Source organism: Pyricularia oryzae, chromosome 2 (assembly GCF_000002495.2).
Source record: "Pyricularia oryzae 70-15 chromosome 2, whole genome shotgun sequence".
NCBI classification, from domain to species: Eukaryota; Fungi; Ascomycota; class Sordariomycetes; order Magnaporthales; family Pyriculariaceae; genus Pyricularia; species Pyricularia oryzae.
In genome coordinates this window covers 635,450-653,374 of record NC_017850.1, presented here as the reverse complement: position 1 = coordinate 653,374, position 17,925 = coordinate 635,450, and the positions used below count along the sequence as shown (strand labels likewise).

The following is a 17,925-nucleotide window of genomic DNA, read 5'->3' as shown; positions in this document are numbered from 1 at the left end:
GCCATCGTCTACAGCTTCGTATTGGCGGTGGAGTAGACAGGGGCCCATTTCTTACCTCCCACGATTGCCAAGGCTAATAGTCTGTTCCATTGCTGACATGGGCTGCTTGCACGATATCACGCTATCACTTTGTTGCCTACGGTGGGGATCGCGCTTATGCAAGATGCAGAATGTTTGCTCCACTGGAATGTGTCCTCGCTCCTCTTATCTATTCCAGCGGAATTAACTTTCTCCAGTCTGTTAATTATAGACTGACTTTTGCAGTTTGTTCGTCCGCGGTAGATGAGATGTCTCGACGGGAATGGACCCATGCTAACGCAGCTACACGCCTGGCCCCTGAACCCAGCGGGCGGGAAGATACCGTGGGCTGGGGGGTTTTCCTCAATATTCACCCTTGTACAACAGAAGCTGGAATACTATGATTATATAGCAGGGCGATGCAAGTAAGGCTGTGGCCACCCCCGCTTTGGCTGCGGCTTGGCGGACTCGACTAACAAAGCAGCTGTTCTCTTTACGTTTTAGGACAGCGGATTGCTGCACAGGATGCTTTCCTCAAAAAAAGAACCGCCCAGCAACTAAAAACTGATTGTCTGCTGACAAAGTACACGGCATGGCTGACCCAGATCAAAGTCCAAGTCAGGACTCTGGTGAAGTGGCCGCCAGCAACACGCAGCAGAGTTTGGCGTCCGTGGACACGATTTCAGATTCGAATGTGCCCCTGAAGGATGAAAATGCGCCCAATAAAGAAACCACTCGGGAACTGGATTCAGAGGACCAGCAGGGTGGGAGCGCTGCTCAGGAGGTGCAGAACATTGACCAGTCCGACGCTACCACACCGTCCGGGGAAGGAAATTCCGTGGAAGCCGCCTCGGGTCAGCCGAAAGTTGACGACGAGCTCGAGACAAAACCATGCTCAGACTCATGTCCAGAGCCAGCCACGGAGCCAATGACCCCTGAAGGTGACGACGGTTATCCGGGATTTGATCAAAAGAAGGCTTCCGAACCAGAGCAAGAGGACGGGGATGATGGAGATATACCTCCCGAATCTGAAGATGAGGAGGAGGCGGGAAACACCAAGGCCGAAAAAGAGGAGGAGGCGTGTCTGGGAAACGTCCCGGAAGATTTAGACGACGACTCGCCGTCCCGCCTCGAATGGCTGCGGCAGAAGAGGGAGGAGGGCGCCGTCAGCGAGGCGCTCGATCAGGCGATGTGTCTGATTGGGCTGGAGCAGGTCAAATCCGAGCTTCTGCAGGGCAAAGCCGCCATCGAGGCCAGGCGTAGACGGGGCGAGGATCTGGGGGGAGATGCGATTGTGTGGAAAGTGGAGAGCAAAACAGGCATTGGTAATGTAGAATTCACCCCTGAGATTGGTACTGTGTTAGGGGCCGCGGCCTCGCGATTGAAAAAAAAAAAAAAAAAAAAAGTCTAACAGATGCAAGCAGATTACCATCTCGTAAAGCGCCTCTTTGACAAATTGGAAACGGAGATGGGCTTCGACCATGACAAGAGCTCGAAATGGCGTGGCGAATGTCGGGACATCAACCTGAAGGACTATTCCGACCGTGAGCTCCAGGTTCATTTGGTCAAGTTGATCAAGAAGAGAGGTATGAATGTCGAGGGTGGCATCGACGGGCCCTATCCACGGATCCTTGCTGCGAGGATGGGACGGGGTAGAGGAAAAGACGCGTTTGAGAATCTCCATACCGTCAAGGAGGCGATGGAAAAGGCGGCTCATCGTCAGGCCGTAAGGCTTCAGCGGGACCGCGTCGAATGGGCCAAGGGCGGCGAGCAAGGCGATGCCCCAGATGATTTTCTTTTCACAAAGGAAGATCTCGTCGGTCCCCCGCCCGCAGACCTGCGGGAGACGAGCAAAGCATACCGCGAACTCAACGCCATGGTGGGGCTGGATACGCTCAAAGAGGCCATGGAGGAGCTCATGGACCTTCCCCGGGCAAACTATGAGCTCGAATTGCAGGGCAAGGAGCCGGTCAAGGTCAACCTCAACCGCGTCTTCATGGGACCGCCAGGAACGGGAAAGACCACAGCGGCAAAACTCTTTGGTCAGGTCTTGATCGATTTGGGTCTAGTGGATAACAAAGAGGTGGTTTGCAAAGGCCCGGCGGACTTGATCAACTTCAACAGTAGCTACGCCATCGAACAGACGAACAAGGCACTCGTCGCCGGCGAGGGCAAAGTCCTCATCATCGACGACGCCTCGAATCTGTGTCCGGACGCTCCCAACAGCGCCTCTGCAGAAACCGACAGCAAGGACCCGCCGCTCTTTGCAATCGCACAAACGCTCGCCACCGACGCCGCTGCGTCCTCGGGCCGGGACGGCGGCTGCATATTTCTCGTTGGCGACGCGCAGGGCCTGCGTGACATGTTTGACAAGTGCCACCGCGGCCTGCGCACCAGGTTTGCCCTTGAAGACGCGTTTGAGTTTCCGGACTACGACCCTCCCGAGCTGGTCAAGATACTGGACGTGAAGCTGGTCGAGGCCAACGTCACCGCCAGCGAGCAGGCCAAAAAGGTTGCGGGGCAGATCTTGTCGAGGGCGAGGCACAGGCCGGGCTTTGGCAACTGCAAAAATATCGAAATCTTGATCCGCAAGGGACTGGCGTCGCGGAGGGCACGGCTTCGGAAGGAGGCTGCTGCGGCTGCTGGTCAGACCTCGGGTGAGAAGGCGGTGGTGGCCCCAAAGCACAGCTTCTGGCTGAACCAGTCTGCGGTGCTGGAACCTGAAGATTTCGACCCAGACTGGCGGCGAGGGTCCGAGACTCTGAGCAGATGCGAAGATCTCTTCAAGGAGTTTGTGGGCTTTGGCCAAATCGTCAGGCAGTTTACGAGATATCAGGAGATGCTGGCCGGCATGCGCCTGCACGGGGTTGAGCCGGGCTCTCACGTACCCTTCACATTTGTGTTCAAGGGACCTCCCGGGACGGGCAAGACGACGACGGCCAGGAAGCTGGGCCAGATCTTCTACGACATGGGGCTCCTGACGACCAACGAGGTGATCGAGTGCTCCGTGTCGGACTTTATCGGCAAGTACCTGGGCGAGACGGCGCCCAAGCTCCGCGCGCTGCTGGACAGAGCGCTCGGCAAGGTCCTCTTCATCGACGAGGCATACCGCCTCGCGACGGGGACGGCGGGCCGCAAGACGGGCCGGTCGTTCGAGGAGGAGGCGGTCGCCGAGCTGGTCGACAGCCTCACCAAGGAGCGGTACCGGCGCAAGGTGGTGGTCATCCTGGTCGGGTACAGCGACGACATGGACCGGCTCATGAAGGCCAACCGGGGCCTGCACAGCCGCTTCGCGACAGAGGTGGTGTTCCCGCAGCTGACGCCCGGGCAGTGCATCAAGTTCTTGGGGCAGCTGATTGGTCAGATGGGCATTGCGATCCGCGACAGGGAGGACCCGGACCCCAGGCAGAAGGAAAAGGTCCTCAGGGTCATGGGCAAGCTGATCGCGACGAGGGATTGGTCCAACGGGAGGGACATTGAGACGCTGGCGGCGGAGATGGTCGGGGAGGTGTACTGCCGGGAGGGGAGGAGGGGGCAAAAGTCTGCGAGGCTGCAGGTCTCGACCGAGGAGCTGTTGGGGTTTTTGTTGGATATGCTGAAGAGACGACGTGCTGGGGAATTGGTGGATGAGGAGTGATGCTGTGTTGTTTCTGACGGTGGAATGTGGGATTATGCAAACATGTTTACGAATCGATATTTTTTTTTTTTGGTATAAAGGCTTGTAAATCCAAATTGGCCTACATGTTCAAATTACTGCTGGAATTTTGTTTCTCTATCCTGTATAATACGATTTGTCACTGACACATCCCACAGTGTAAGTGAGCCTAAATGGGTTAACCCAGCAAGGCAAACAAACGGTACAATACCTAATTTGTTTGCCATTAAGATTTACTTTTGCTGCTGTGATATTGTTATTACATTTATGATATATCGAGCCTCCTCCGTTTGGTTTCAGTCTGTTCATTAGGTGTGCCACAATGTTTCCGTTTGCGGCTACATTCACCTGATTGCTTACCTTGATTGGCGGTCCTATGCAACTGCCGTACTGGGTACCTACCTTACCTAGCTAGGTTGCCTCTAAAAACTGGTTGTGGTGGCGATTGAGCATTAGTCATTCCTACCCCCAACTCGCCACCAATTGCTTCACTCGGCAGCTGAAGCTGTCACGCTCGACTCCCCCCCAACTGTCACATCTTGCTTCTGCATCACAGAAAATCGACCGAGTATTTTACTTGTTGACGCGGGGCTTTCCATGTCTTGCCGTCCTGATTTGTTCGCATCTTGATCACCTGCGACCCCAAACCTGAGCTGACATGAGCCTGCGATCAATCCTTGGCGACTCGAACCGTGTCAAGAAGAAACAAGGCCCGTCCTCATCCAGGCCATCAACCATCAGCACCTCGTCATCCTCACCATGGCCAACAAATCTGCAACGCAGAAAGCCCTCCTCGTCGGGGAATTTGTCTGAGAAGCAACCAACGCCAAGCCGCCACTACGACCATGACCAAGACGATGACCAGGACATCCTCAACCACCCGCTCGACGACCACGGCCTCGTCGCAGCCCTGACCACTGACATGCGCCTGCGCGACGTCCCGCAGGCAGTGCGTCACGCGCGGGAGAACATGTTTGCGCCACTCCCCACGCGCGGCACCTCGTCGGCGCTGCGCATGACCCTCGCCTCCAGGAGGGAGTGCATCCCACCTGTGGTCTCGGCCGCGCACGTCCAGGCGCTACTGACCGCCACGCCGACCGCCGTCGAGCGCGAGACGGTCGAGCTCGTCCGCGCCGGCGTCCTCAGGAGGGTCGACGTACCCACCAGGGGCGTTGCGGGCGAGGTCCTGGTCCTGGCGGCTGACTACGAGGCGCTGGTGGGGCGGGCGCAGGGGTTGGATGACGGCACGCGAGAGGCCTACGCCGCGATGCTGAGGGATCGGCCCGGCGCTGCGACGGTCGTGGCTGGACCAGACTCTGGGCTCGGTGTGGCGCAGGTTGAGAAGCTGTTCCGCGCAGGGTTTCTCACTAGCGCGGTGCAGGGCCGCGCGGCCGCGGACGGCATCTTCTCGCGGCCAGAGGACAGGACCACGCTGCTGTCGCTAGCTACGGTGGCGAGGGCGCCGTCCGGGACGGTATGGGCGGTGGGCGGACAGGGTGGGGCACGTGAACACGCTACCGGCAGGGGAGGGGCTGGTTCTCCATGGCCGGCCGGCGGAGGGACGGGGACGACAGAATATCGGATCGCCGTGCCCGGGGCCGGAGCGTTCCTCAAGCTGGTGACGGCGGCGTTGGAGCACTTCAAAACGCTACTAGCGCGGCTACCGCATCGCGAGGCGCCCGAGTACCTGCTCAAGGAGAAGTGGGAGGGCGGGACGGCAAAGGGTAGCGGGGTGCAGGAGGCGGCGCGGCTGGCGCGCGGCGAAAAGGTCGGCACGCTGCCCGGGCGCACGAGGCGGTGGCGGGATTTCATGGGCTTGCAGTTCGAGTGGATTCTCGCCGAGGCGGTCGGAGCTGGGATGGTGGAGGTTTTTGAGACGGGCAGCGTGGGACGAGGGGTGAGGTTGTTGGTGAGTTAGGATGGGGTTGTGACAGGGGAGATGTACGATAATCAGAATTATGATGACTATGGAGATGACTGTGGAGTTTGTCACGGCAGCAATGAGTCCCTCGACAATTCACATGCTATCTTGTAATTCTGTTGTTATCTCAAGAGGTTTGATCGCCTCGAGAGCATTGTGATAGAGACCAATGTTCATATGCAAGACACCGATCAATATTCTCGTTTCAAGCATATTCTCTCTGCATATTTGGCGTCGGTGTCCACTACCGAAAACGGCAACTTACATAGAACCCCATGAGACTGCAGCTTAATAGATCAAGCTATTTTAAAACGGTTGCGATGCATACAAACTAAAAGCAAACACGATAGCCGGTAACACCTATACCCCCCCGACTATACGATATCTCCCAGGGCTTGACGACTATATCATATCACAAGCACGCTATCACTCGTATGATCGACAATGGGATCGTCCGTACATGAGGATCACGATGTAACAGACTCGACTATAGCCACACACTCGGCCCGTACAAAAAGATATACTTTTGTAAAACCATAAAATCACCCAGGGTCGCCAAATTACCGGCCCGTCCTTGCCCTTCCTCGTACACTCCCGTGGCAAATACGGCTTTGAACGTGATAATCTGCCATGTTCAAGGCGCGAGTCGTACGAAGTAGTTTAAAATGAGATTCTTTGCAAAAGAGAGGTGATGTGGCCACAAATATAAAAAAAAAGTTTCTTTTATGGATTTGTTCTAGTGTTTTTTTTTCCTTTGCAAATTTTTATTCCATTCCTTCCATTTGTTTTTATTCTTCATATTCGTCTTGTTTTCCCCTCTCCCCGTCCCAGGCAACCCGAGGCAAAATTTGCTGCACAATCGACAGCAGTGTAATTACAGCAGCAAACACGTAGCATCAAGGCGGCTGGAGTATCCTTGTGCGTGGCGAGAATCACAATCTTGGCGCCAGGGAGGTAGCTGGTTTGCACAAAAAAAGTAAGGGTGAGGTTGGAGTACGGACGGAAGACGAAAAAAAAAAAAAAAAAAAAAAGATATCGATAGCTTATCGTGGTCAAAGAAGCTTGACTCGAGAGCCTTTTTGGGAAGTTGGGACAAGGTGCTTTTTTGTCCCTCGAGTCCGACGATTGTTTGGAGATCTGCAGCAAGGGGGAACTCGCATACGATCAACACGGCAGGGCGGTTATTTAACGGACGAAAAGTTGCTTGAGGCGTATTGGGTACAGATGCAATCACAATCACCACATGGGAAATAAGCAACAAAGAGTAGAGAGAGAAAGAGAAAGAGAGAGAAAAAAAAGAAAAAAAGAAAGAACCCCGATTGCGAATTTCACAGTGTGGTGGCACAAAGGGCGGGATCGAGAGAAGAATAAATAATGAAAGACAAGGAAAGCAACCAAATCGATACACTATTGCGTGTTACACTCGGAGGTAATTCGTTTCCGATTAAAGACTTTGAAGGCCTGTTTTTCCCCAGGTAGAAAGGTAGGAAGCCGTGGCTTTTATCCAAAAGTCTAGCGAGTCAAAAAAGAGTGAGAATGAAAGCAATAAAACAAAACAAATAAACAAGGCCCTGTCTTTTTTTTCTTTTTTTTTTCTCTCTTGTCGGCGCTCTGGCAAGTATTGGTAGGTATAAAAAACTGTTGCTATGCCGCGATTCGGATTATTATCGTTGTGCACCATAAAGACTCGACGTAGATTACCGAGTCCTGCGAGTCCATGACACACTTGCAAGTAGCTTCGGAAATCGGATTTGCTAGCCGGCGAACCAGACCCTCCCTCCCCCTTGGGAGGCGAACAGATCGTGGACCATCAGCTTTGTTGAGCCAGCAGCCGTTCCGTTCCCGCACAGACGTGACCCGAATTCCTGGCTATATTGCTGAATTTGTAGTGAGCACATACAGTACTATGGGGGGGGTTGGTTGACGAAAAGAGGGAGCAATCGGCAACGAAAAAAAAAGGTCCCAGAAACTAGTGGTTGCCGCCGTCGCCTTGGCCGCCTCGTCACTTGGGTTAGGCAGCGGGAACCGTCCAGGCTTGGGCCACACGGCTTTGTTTTTGATACTGCATAAATCCCGATGATCGGCCCATAATACCCTTGGGAAAAAATCGTCAGCTAACCCGGCCAACCGGGCCCAAAAAAACACAAACCCCAGCCTCAGCCCGCTCAACTTGTCTTTGTGGTAGGGACGGGACCTTTCTGTGGTCAGAGCTTGGGTGGAATAGAAGTCCCTTGAGGGGGGAGACGACGACGGGCTGGCGGAGGGTTTTCGTTGCTTTGTTCTACGTACGGTAATTTTGTGCAAGCTCAACCTTGCACCCTGCCTTATCTGCCTCCTCGGGGACCCCTTGGAACAGACCGAGCCGAGACACTGACGCCGTTGAACGAACCGCTCCGCTACTGCACGCATCATTACTTGCGTCTGTCATTTTTTTTTTTTTTGTTTTCGTCGTTTGATCGAACCAAACCATACCCACCGCAACCACGGAAATGTTGGATTTTTGCCTCGGTCAGGGTCAGGCTATTTTTCTTCTTTCTTTCCTTCACCTTTTTAAAATTCGCTCATCTAAGTGAACCAGAGTTCTCTTGTTCATCTTTCCTAAAAGAGACAATCTGCAGCCTTGATCACAGTTGCAACGTCGTATCCTCTAATACTGACTGCTACAGAATTACATAGTACTTGGTAATCCGTTAGCAAAAAGGCCAAGGCAAGGGGGAGCTTTCCTTATGGTTGGCTTACTGGGGGGTAAATTGGGCATCACCCCATGTACGCTGATCCTTGCGACACCCATTCCAACAAGCCGCATCTGCATCTATCACAGGGTCGCAGCCGGCAGGTCAGTACCCACAAAAACGCAACGGGTTCCTTCCTGTAATGCACTGTTACTGCCTTTGAAGCTTCGGGGGGCATTGTCAATGTGTCCACTATGCATCCATTCCAAAACCAACAGCAACAGCAACAGCCCAGGAGCGAACAATGGATTATTATTGCCGCGCGTATCATGCTATTTGTTCTATTTGAATTCCCCACAAGGATTGAACCCATGAGATTGAAATTAGACTCTCATATGCAGAGATGGTAAAAAATAGATGGAAGCTACTTTGACGTCGTCTCAGCCTCATTCATGTTTTGAGCAATCAATTCGCCATTACCGGTTGATATACAATTGTGGGTGGCAAAGTTGTCTCCTCATTCTTGGTCCAGTCGTTACGCGAACCGAACGTCGCACAAAGTAGGTACCTTATCCTAGTCTGAACTTCTAAAGTACCTCACTTGGCTTGCCTTGCTTGTGAAGCGGAAAAAAGGGGGGGCAGATCGGACAAGGCACACGGCTGTGTCTACTTGTCTCGTTTGTGTGATGTGATGGGATGCAGGGACGGATTCCCCCAATACTATTTTATTTTCTTCTTGTCCCTCTCTTGTGCTATTGGCACTCGTCAGTGGTGAGACTTTTTGATACCTTAATTACGCTCCCGAGTTTTAGCGTCCCCACGATTTGTTCAGCTCGTGGCCGCCCGCACGAGGTACATGCCTAAAGCCGTCACTTATGCATTGATTGTTGCATCTGCCCGCCCATCTTTTTTTGCCCGTCGCTGCTGGTAGGTACTGTTGCTGCTAAAAACTGCTGCGACTAGCAGTAGCTGTAGCACTAACCCGTATCCAAGTGGCGGGCCGGTCAATCCAGGGATCATCGTGGATTTTCCACACGGTCGGCTCGGTTTCTTTATGACCATTTTACTTTGTGAAGCTAGTGCAAGCGTTCCCTCCCTTCCCCGATGTGGTTCCGGGGCCGTGTCACCACGACGACAGGACCACCGGGTGCATCCAATTTCACCATGTCATTTGCCAAATCTCTCTGACGCGTGTGGATACCCTATTATAACAACCGGGACACCCACCAGGGCCACCACGTCCCCTTTGCCCGAATGTACGTGGCACGTCAACCAACGATTCCCATAATCCGCCCGACATGGACAGACTTCAAAAAAAAAAGAAAAAAAAAGTAAAAATGTATAAACACGATCATCCTTGATCATGCCCCAGGGATCGGGATTGATACTGAAAAAGGCACTCCTTTCTCCCTTTTCTCCAGCTACAGGGCAGACAGGAGATGCAACGCTTGCCTTTTCTAGCAAGGGGCACTACGGGGTAAAGCAAGCTGAGCCGTTCATACCAATCTACTGTATACGTCCGTCCTAGGATAAAAGGGGTTTGAGTGTTTTGCGGCCAAGCCAGTGATTCAGCCACCGCGTGCCCGCCGGACCGGGTCCCTTGCATTAAATTGTGTAGCTTGTCGACAGCACTACACCTAAAGAATCATCAAGATTGGCAGTGATCAGCTATCAATTAAATCATCCCGTGCGGCGTCGCAGTGCCGAAGCCACCATAGAAGAACACAACACACACACACACGCACACACAGAGAACACAATACAGGCGCATGTGCAGCTCTGCCCTTGCTCCAAATTTCCCTTTATCTTCTTTTCGACAGCTCCCCACATTCAACGTGACGCAAGGGTCATGGGGGCAATCGGGGCTTGTGCGAGGTTGGTAAAGGGGTAGGGTGCATTCGCCGAGTAAAAAAAAAAAAAAAAAAAAGTCATTGCAAGGAGACGGTGACCGGGGTGAACGACTCTTCTCCCCAGTGGACAGAATAAGGGTGCAGCAGAGGAATTGGGACCTCTCTGTGGACAGGGATGGGGAACGGAACCATGCACTTTGTAGATTCGTCTCCGCAGATGACAGACGCAAAAAAAGCAGGGCAGAAGAAAGAGGGCTGGAAGAAACAGAAGAAAAAGGAGACGTAAAAAAGGAAAATCAGGTGCTCAAAGCTTAACGGTCGAAGATGTATTCGATTGGCTTAGCTTGATTGTCTGATGAACCGCATCATCCAATCTAATGGCGCATTCGGTTGGTCTTTGAATTCTGGGTTGTGCCAAAGTATTGGTTGTTAAATGGTGTGCAATCTGATTTATCCACTTCGAACCAGATTTTTTCTGTAATGGGAGTGAGTGGCTTGAGTGAGTGTGAAACTGGGTTTGAGTGACAGCCTTGAACTGGTAACGAAGGAATCTTCAAGAGGGAGAAAAAAAAGAGCCTAGCCCAATCGACGGATCCTGGCCACCCTTTCCCCAAGCTGTGCAAGTCAAGCAACTACCAAAAAAGTCCGGGCAGTTGGTCGGCTCGTCATATTTCCTACCTCGGACAGCTAGCTCGGCACCTACCTGATCTATCCCTCGAGTCGCGTTGCCCCTCCCATCAGCACCGTCGCCCGGGCATAATCTATCGCTCAAGGAGGGACAAAGACGTTGTTTTCCTCTATTGTCAGAGGCCACAGCATCGTTTACGCCCACGACTACGTACCCTTCTCGCGGTTTAATTGCATCGAACAGCCAAAAACCCTTTACGGACTCGTCCGTCTGTTGTCGTGTCGTCGCGCCACCACACCCCGAACCAAACTGATCGTATCGGGCAGTCTTGGGCAACCAACTCTGATTGTTTCCAACCACCTGAACCTGAGCATTGACGAACCAAACCAAAGATCTGAACCGCTCCAAACTTTGTGTTGATCCTCTCAGATCGTTGTTCGATTCAAACCAGGTAACGCACCTGGACCTGCAAGACCAGATCATCATCTGAAGTACGGACGAACACTAGCAAGTTTTCTCGGACGTGCGCAACCGTCGACTGGTCAGCTTGCATCATTTCCCGCAAGCTTACCTAGACCATTCTATGCGCGAACGTTTTGTCTCGAACTGTTGTTAGCTGCCAGTCACCAAGTCCCGACCCTGATCCTGCCGGTATGTCACTGTTTTTTTATTTTATTTTATTTTTATTCTTACTTGTCTCTCGATCCTAGCGTTGTTGGCTGTCAGCCGCCACAGTTTTTTTTTTTTTTTTTTTGGCTCGACACAGCCTTGGCTCCATTGTCGAACCGTTTGGTTGTCGCACTTTTCATCTGTCTCATCCATAAGTCCATACCCAGCGTACTCGACATTCGTTCGCCCGCTTTCCTGCGGGCACTTACTCCCGTACCTTTGTCAGTGAGACCCCGGGAAGCGAGAAAGCATAGCGAAGCCCAGCCACTTTTTTGCCCTTTCATTCTTTATGATTTCTGCTTTATTCACGCATAACGACGTTTCAAACCCACAGCGGAGCTCCGCGCTTACAATACAGGCTACCCCATCCTGGACAGTATTAGTTACCAGGCACGAACCCTGGGCTCCCCTGGCTTTCTTTTGTGCGGGTGGGCTCTCCGCCTGGGTTACGCTGCGACGAGCAAAGCGGCTTCCAACTCACTTCAACCCAACCCTTACCGCCGACTACCACCGCCATCCAGTCGCCGTCCGCTGCGCTTGCACCAGCGCCCGACCGCTCGTTCCCAACGCATATAGCAACACCTTCATTCCGTTGGGTGCATAATTCCCCCAAAACAAAACAAAAAAATTAATGGACCCGATCACCGGTGCACTGTACGATTGAACTCGCATCGATTGAATGCAGACGTCGAACCATCTTTGTTAGAGTTATAGCCGCTGCACGTACGCAAGCACGTCGCGCATCAACAATGTCAACCACCACCCTCCCGAGGGCGGCCAACGGGCCACCGACCTCGGCCCTCCCCGCCTTGCCCGTCGGGAAAACACGAAAGGCCGCTGGAGGCATCGTCGCCCCCTCACGTTCAGCCAGCAGCACACCTAGGAGCGGCCTGCGCGCTCCATCAACCTCCTTTCTTCCTCCCTCAACGCCAGCACCAACAACTGCGTTACCACAGCCGCGATCGGTCTCTGGTATTGTTGGCCCAGGTACCAAGACCATCCGCAAGACAGTCAGCATCAACTCATTTCCTCAACCTCCTCGTGGCGATAGCGGCCGTGCCAGCCTTCCACCCAGTCCCCTCTCCAGTGGCGCATCCGCCGCCCGAAGACCGAAAACCGCGATAAGTACAGATACCCACACCTCGGGAAACACGCCAAGCCTGCTAAACGGCTCAGAAGGAATAAAATCTGTCCGTAATGCGGGCGCCAGGAGCTCCGATGGCTTCATCAGTGTAGGATCACCGCCACAGAGTCGTAGCTCATCAGCACAAGACTCATACTCAACCTCGGCAACGCAGTACGACGATATGACGGATGGCACGCAACAGAAGTCAGGCGCCGGGGGCGAAAGCAAGAGAACATCAAAAATCGATGGCAAGGGAAATGTGATAGTCAGCGTCAGGGTGCGACCTGATGCGGGCTCTAATGATCACGGGAGGACAGAGGGAGAATGGATGGTCGATGGAAGAAGGTCGCTCATTTCATACCGCGGCAAAGAGGGTGGTGATTACTTCTACGGTATGTGACTTGCAAAAACCGCAGGTTCGAGGGGCGTTTTACTGACTGGGCTCGGCAGATAATGTTTTCGCAACACACGACGACAACTCAAAGGTATATGATCACAGTGCCAAGCGCTTGGTCAGGAGAGTCATGGAGGGCTACCACGGCACTGTGTTTGCGTATGGAATGACGGGTACTGGAAAGACTTTCTCCATGCAGGGTACTGCTTCGTCACCTGGAGTTATTCCACTAGCGATCACGGACATCTTCTCATATATCCGAGAGACACCCTCGAGGGAGTTTCTGTTACGCGTCAGCTATCTGGAGATCTACAACGAAAGGATCCATGATCTCCTTAGCATGCCGACCGGCGGGGTTGGCGGTAACACGGCTCAAGAGGAGATCAAGTTGCGTGAGGACAGCAAGCGTGGAGTCTATGCCAGTCCGCTCAAGGAGGAAATCGTGCAAAGTCCGACCCAGCTGCTGCGTGTCATTGCACGTGGTGACCAGGCGCGCAGGACGGCCAGCACACAGTTCAACGCCAGGAGTTCTCGAAGCCACGCTGTCGTACAGATTGTTGTGGAAAGTCGGGAACGAGTACCGGGTACTGCTACGCCGGGTGGCGACAGCAAGCGGTCCGGCATGCTTCCCGGCGGCGTACGTGTCTCCACTTTGAGCTTGATCGACTTGGCAGGCTCAGAAAAGGCTGCCGAGAGCAAGGAGCGCCGTACCGAAGGCTCGCACATCAACAAGAGCTTGTTGACTCTAGGCACAGTTATCTCGAAACTGTCCGAATACAAGGACAAGGACGGAAAGATGTCTGACAAGGATGGAAAACATCTCCCGTACCGAGACAGCAAGTTGACTAGGCTGTTGCAAGGCGCCCTCTCTGGCAATTCACTCGTCAGCATTCTCTGTACGATCCAGACTGGCGCTGGAGGTAGCGTGGCTGGAGGGAATACACACGTCAGTGAGACGATCAACACACTCAAATTTGCAGCACGCGCCAAGAACAGCATCGTCAGTCATGCGAAGAAGGCTGAGGAAGCTCTTGGAGCAGGTGGCGAGGGTGGTGCGAGGGTTCTTCTTGAGAGATACCGTATGGAAATCCAGGAGCTCAAGTCTCAGCTGAATTCGCAAGCGAAGGGCAACAAGGGAAAGGATACCGAAGAAGACAAGACAAAAGATGTCGAGGAGGAAAAGGCTCGCGAAAAAGAAGCCGAGCATCGCCACGAGGAGCAGCTTCTCGAGATGCAGCTTGCGCGCACAGCACTCAAGGAGAGAATCGACCATCTGAACAGGCTGATTTTGAGCTCCAAATCGACAGGCGTCAACTCGAACGGGTCATACAGCTCGCTGGGAATGCACCCTCGATCGTCGCTCGTCTCGGTTAGGTCAATGGGTACAACCAGTGGGCGATCTCTTCTGGAGAGGACATCGTCAATGACATCATCTTCTTCTACTCTTGGCCGACGCACCAGCAGCCGGCGGGTGTCGAGCAGTGTGGGAGAGATGAATGTTGAGGAAGACGACAGTCATGGCGAATATGGAGACGGGGTAGCATCTCTGGCGGCTCAAAACCGTGCGCTGCAGGCCGATCTGACGGACAAGAACCGATACATCGCAACGCTGGAGAAGCGCTTGCTACAGGCTAGGAGGACAAGTTCAGCACGGGCATCAGTCGGTATGGGAGGTTCCAAGGGTATCATGGTCGGCGAGGACCACAGCGTAGCGACAGTAATCAAGGAGAAGGATGCCGAGATTGCCGAGCTTCGTGCTCGTCTGGACGACAAGGATCGGATGCTGAGTGCACTGCGGAGCGCCGCGCGGTCGAGGGACAATGCGGACCGAGTCGAGTCGCGGACCGAGATGCGGACATCACAGATCATGGACGGCAGTGCAAAATCGCCGAGCGAGCCGCGCACATCACAGATCATGGAAGGGCTAGCGAAGCCAAAATCCCCGCTGGGGTCACCACCAAGTGAAGCAGCACCGTCACCGCCATCGCTTGCTCGACAAATGTCTGGGATTAAGAAGCGGACAAAGAGCGTGGACGAAATGAGCCGCATACTTGATGAGATGGTATGAATTTATTGCCAACAGCCTACACCTCTACGAAACTATCGGCTCGACTTCGGACAGTACTGACTGTTTTCTCTATGCAGATTCAGGATCGTGTCGAGAGTGGCCAAATTGTTCGTGGCGTGCGCGGCAGCGTCAGAATTGCCAGCGAACGAAAAGCCCCTGCCATCCCAGCGGACGACCAGCTTATGCATGAACCGAAGCCTGCGTTAGCTTTGCAGGTCTGAAGCATGTAATGCTTCACTGACTGCTTAGCCTGGTAGCTTTTTCTTCTTTTCTTTTCTTTCATACACTTTCCACGTTTTCTCCAGAGGACTCTCCTCTCTCAGATTCTACCCCCGCGGGTTCACATTGTTTCCTTCTCGGCACAAACATTAATGGGTTGTCTTTTGAAAAAGAAAAAACAAGGGGTTGGTGCTGTCTTTTTTCCTGGGATGACTTATTGATCTGGAGTTGTATTCCTATCTTTGGGCTTGGATTGTTTCAGTTTTTCTTGATACCAGCTGGCGGCTATATATTCTTTTCTTTTCTTTCTTATGTCGGTGTTTTCCTTGTTCGCTGGCTGGTGTCGTTCCTATACCCGACCTAAGATCGTTTCCTTCTTGGGTCTTTCCCTGACTTTCGTTGCTGTTTTGGTTTCGTATTTTCGCCTTGATGTCAGTCAGTACGGGCTCGCTCTCTTTTTTTCTTCTTGCAAACTTTGGGCTGTATTATATATATATCCACGCTTAAATAGGGGTGCAGTAGAGCTTTACATGATGGGAGTGTTGTCGCAAGTTTTGGTTGTTTGGGAGGCAAGCCCTTGCAAACAACAGAGGAAAAAGCGACAGAGCGAAATAAAAAAAAAAGAGAATTCCTTTCAGGTTGTGTGCCGTACTGATGACACATTTGTGCTCTCTCCCTCGAGCTTCACGTACTTGAGGTGATACTTGGTACTGTAGTGGTGTTCAAATTCACTCCTGCAATATGTGCATTATCTTCTTTGTACTTTGCAGGATCACCATCTAAATTATCTGTTGGCGGGATGCGGCAAGGTCCAGGGCGGCGAGATTGAGTAATCAATTGGCGAGTGACCTAAAAATATTTACTGGCCACCAACAAGCATGCGGTCCGGGGAGGTTGGCCGGGTCGGATGCACGGAGCGCGGCAACTAACGTGTGGCAGGGGGCGGAGCGATTTTTTACCATGTACCTACCTACGTATATCAGATCTATATAGGGAGGGGGAGGGGGAAGCACAGAAGAAAAAAATCTAGGTTTCGCCCCTGGAGATCGCTTCAGGTAGATTTTTTGTGCACCTATATGCGGCACGTTGATAATTATTTCGTAGTCGATAAAGGGTCTCGTCCAATCTGGGTGACGAAACGACCGAACTTTGAACATGCCCCCCGACCATTAGGCTCTTTGTGCTCGAGCGATCAGCAGTAGCCGTCACCAAAGAAAATGGTGCCGTTTTAGAAAGAAAGAGAGGCCTGGTTTGATTATGATTAACCTTACGACTAGCCTCTGTGCTAACGGTTCTAAAAAGAGTGATGATTAAGAATTTCACCCCTTTTTTTTCTCTTCTTCCCTCGGTGCCTGCCGGGAGTCTTTTTTTTTTTTTTTTTTTTTTTTTTACTGCTTTCAATCGTTACTGTAAATGGCAAGATGGTTGCTCTCGATTGCGGCACAGCATGAAGAGAAGAGAGATGTGGCGAGAGTAGAGAGGGGGCACTTAAGAGGGGTCCGTGTTGATTTTGGTGCGAACTTCGTCTCGCACAGAAAAAAAAGCCGTCAACCCAATTTGGTACAAGCCACTGGCGTGTATGATCAGTGGCGACGCAATCGGGGGCGGCCGAGACATTGTGAAACCGTAAGAGGAAGCCGGAAAAGGCTTTCTGTATTGTTTTATTTCCCTTTCCCATTTCCTTCATCGTTGTCCTTTTTTTTTCTTCTTTTTTTTCGCATCTGTTTCGATTGCAACTGACGGAGTTTTCCGTTTGGTTTCCAAGTTTCTTATGTTAATCCTGTGTTTTTAAAGCATCCTGCTCCAAGGCATGAGGTTACGCGAGGCATGCAACGCATGGTAACCTGGGTAGAGCGCTTTTTGTTCTTAGTCAATTATAACACAAAAAAAAAAAAAACTCGGTCGGCCCGCGTATTCCTAGGTTTATTACGTTAGGCATGGCTGGTTCAAAAACCCATGTTCAAAGTACTATGCAGATTAGCAGTTAGTGTATCCCTAACCTGGGGTAATCTATTTTCTTGGCACGTTCGCCCGGCGCTTCTTTTCCCATCAGACGAGAGCTATTCCTGGACGGGCAAGTGCATTGCAGTGTTGCAGTGGTAGTTGTGAGATTTTTCTTTGGCCTCCAATTGGAAAAAAGAGGCACAGCTTGGGTCAGATGAACAAAAGAAAAAGATCGACCAGGAGCCCCCTCCTCTCACCCCCCCAGATCTTTCACTGTTAAGGGCGTTTCAGAATCGACAGGGGTGTTCTGATGGTGAATAGCGATCTGCTGTCGAACCCACTCTTTGGCTCGCTCACAACCGTTGACCAACCAGCTCGGCAAGACCCTGTGCGGATCTTCCTATTTTGATCTTCTCCGACTCCTGCCCTTTTAGAATAGAAAGCGGGACGGGGTCTTCGGTTGTATTTTTCCTTCGCTTGCTTTTTGTTGGGTTTATACTGTACTGCAAGTAGAGAATGACAGCTTCTTTCGAGTGGAAATGCCTAATTGACACCGAACAAGGAGAAAGCAAACATCAAACAAAAACCCTTCTGTGCTACGAGGCACGTTGTGCTGCTGTGTCCACTTTGTTTTTGTTTTTATTCTTCTTTTTAGACGAATCTATCCTGTTCCCACTCGCATAATTTGTTATACCTTAGCAAATTCTTCTTATCTTATTTCATCTTCATCCAAATGGGGCACTGACTTTGCCCAAGCTGCC

The 17,925-nt window shown here is 52.2% G+C and overlaps 4 protein-coding genes across 4 annotated transcripts; 3 read left to right on the top strand and 1 right to left on the bottom strand.

Annotated features, from left to right (window-relative positions):
* Nucleotides 1-610: 610 nt before the first annotated feature.
* MGG_04368 (stage V sporulation protein K) lies at nucleotides 611-3,655 on the top strand (the record flags this gene model as incomplete). The annotated part of the gene is made up of 2 exons (XM_003713432.1): nucleotides 611-1,348; nucleotides 1,433-3,655. The coding sequence occupies 2 exons, from the start codon at nucleotides 611-613 to the stop codon at nucleotides 3,653-3,655; spliced, it is 2,961 nt and encodes a 986-aa protein (XP_003713480.1).
* A 468-nt stretch (nucleotides 3,656-4,123) lies between these two features.
* On the top strand, nucleotides 4,124-5,908 carry MGG_04367 (uncharacterized protein). Its single transcript, XM_003713431.1, has one exon. It carries the CDS (start codon nucleotides 4,332-4,334, stop codon nucleotides 5,589-5,591), a length of 1,260 nt encoding a protein of 419 aa, XP_003713479.1. The 5' UTR covers nucleotides 4,124-4,331; the 3' UTR covers nucleotides 5,592-5,908.
* A 586-nt stretch (nucleotides 5,909-6,494) lies between these two features.
* Nucleotides 6,495-8,252, bottom strand: MGG_15530 (uncharacterized protein). The gene is made up of 2 exons (XM_003713430.1): nucleotides 7,884-8,252; nucleotides 6,495-7,689 (listed from the first exon to the last, which is right to left on the bottom strand). Exons 1-2 carry the CDS (start codon nucleotides 8,062-8,064, stop codon nucleotides 7,499-7,501), a joined length of 372 nt encoding a protein of 123 aa, XP_003713478.1. The 5' UTR covers nucleotides 8,065-8,252; the 3' UTR covers nucleotides 6,495-7,498.
* Nucleotides 8,253-10,539: 2,287 nt separating this feature from the next.
* On the top strand, nucleotides 10,540-15,937 carry MGG_04366 (kinesin-II 85 kDa subunit). Its single transcript, XM_003713429.1, has 4 exons — nucleotides 10,540-11,395; nucleotides 11,791-12,931; nucleotides 12,990-14,995; nucleotides 15,079-15,937. Exons 2-4 carry the CDS (start codon nucleotides 12,163-12,165, stop codon nucleotides 15,220-15,222), a joined length of 2,919 nt encoding a protein of 972 aa, XP_003713477.1. The 5' UTR covers nucleotides 10,540-11,395; nucleotides 11,791-12,162; the 3' UTR covers nucleotides 15,223-15,937.
* The last annotated feature ends 1,988 nt before the right edge of the window (nucleotides 15,938-17,925 follow it).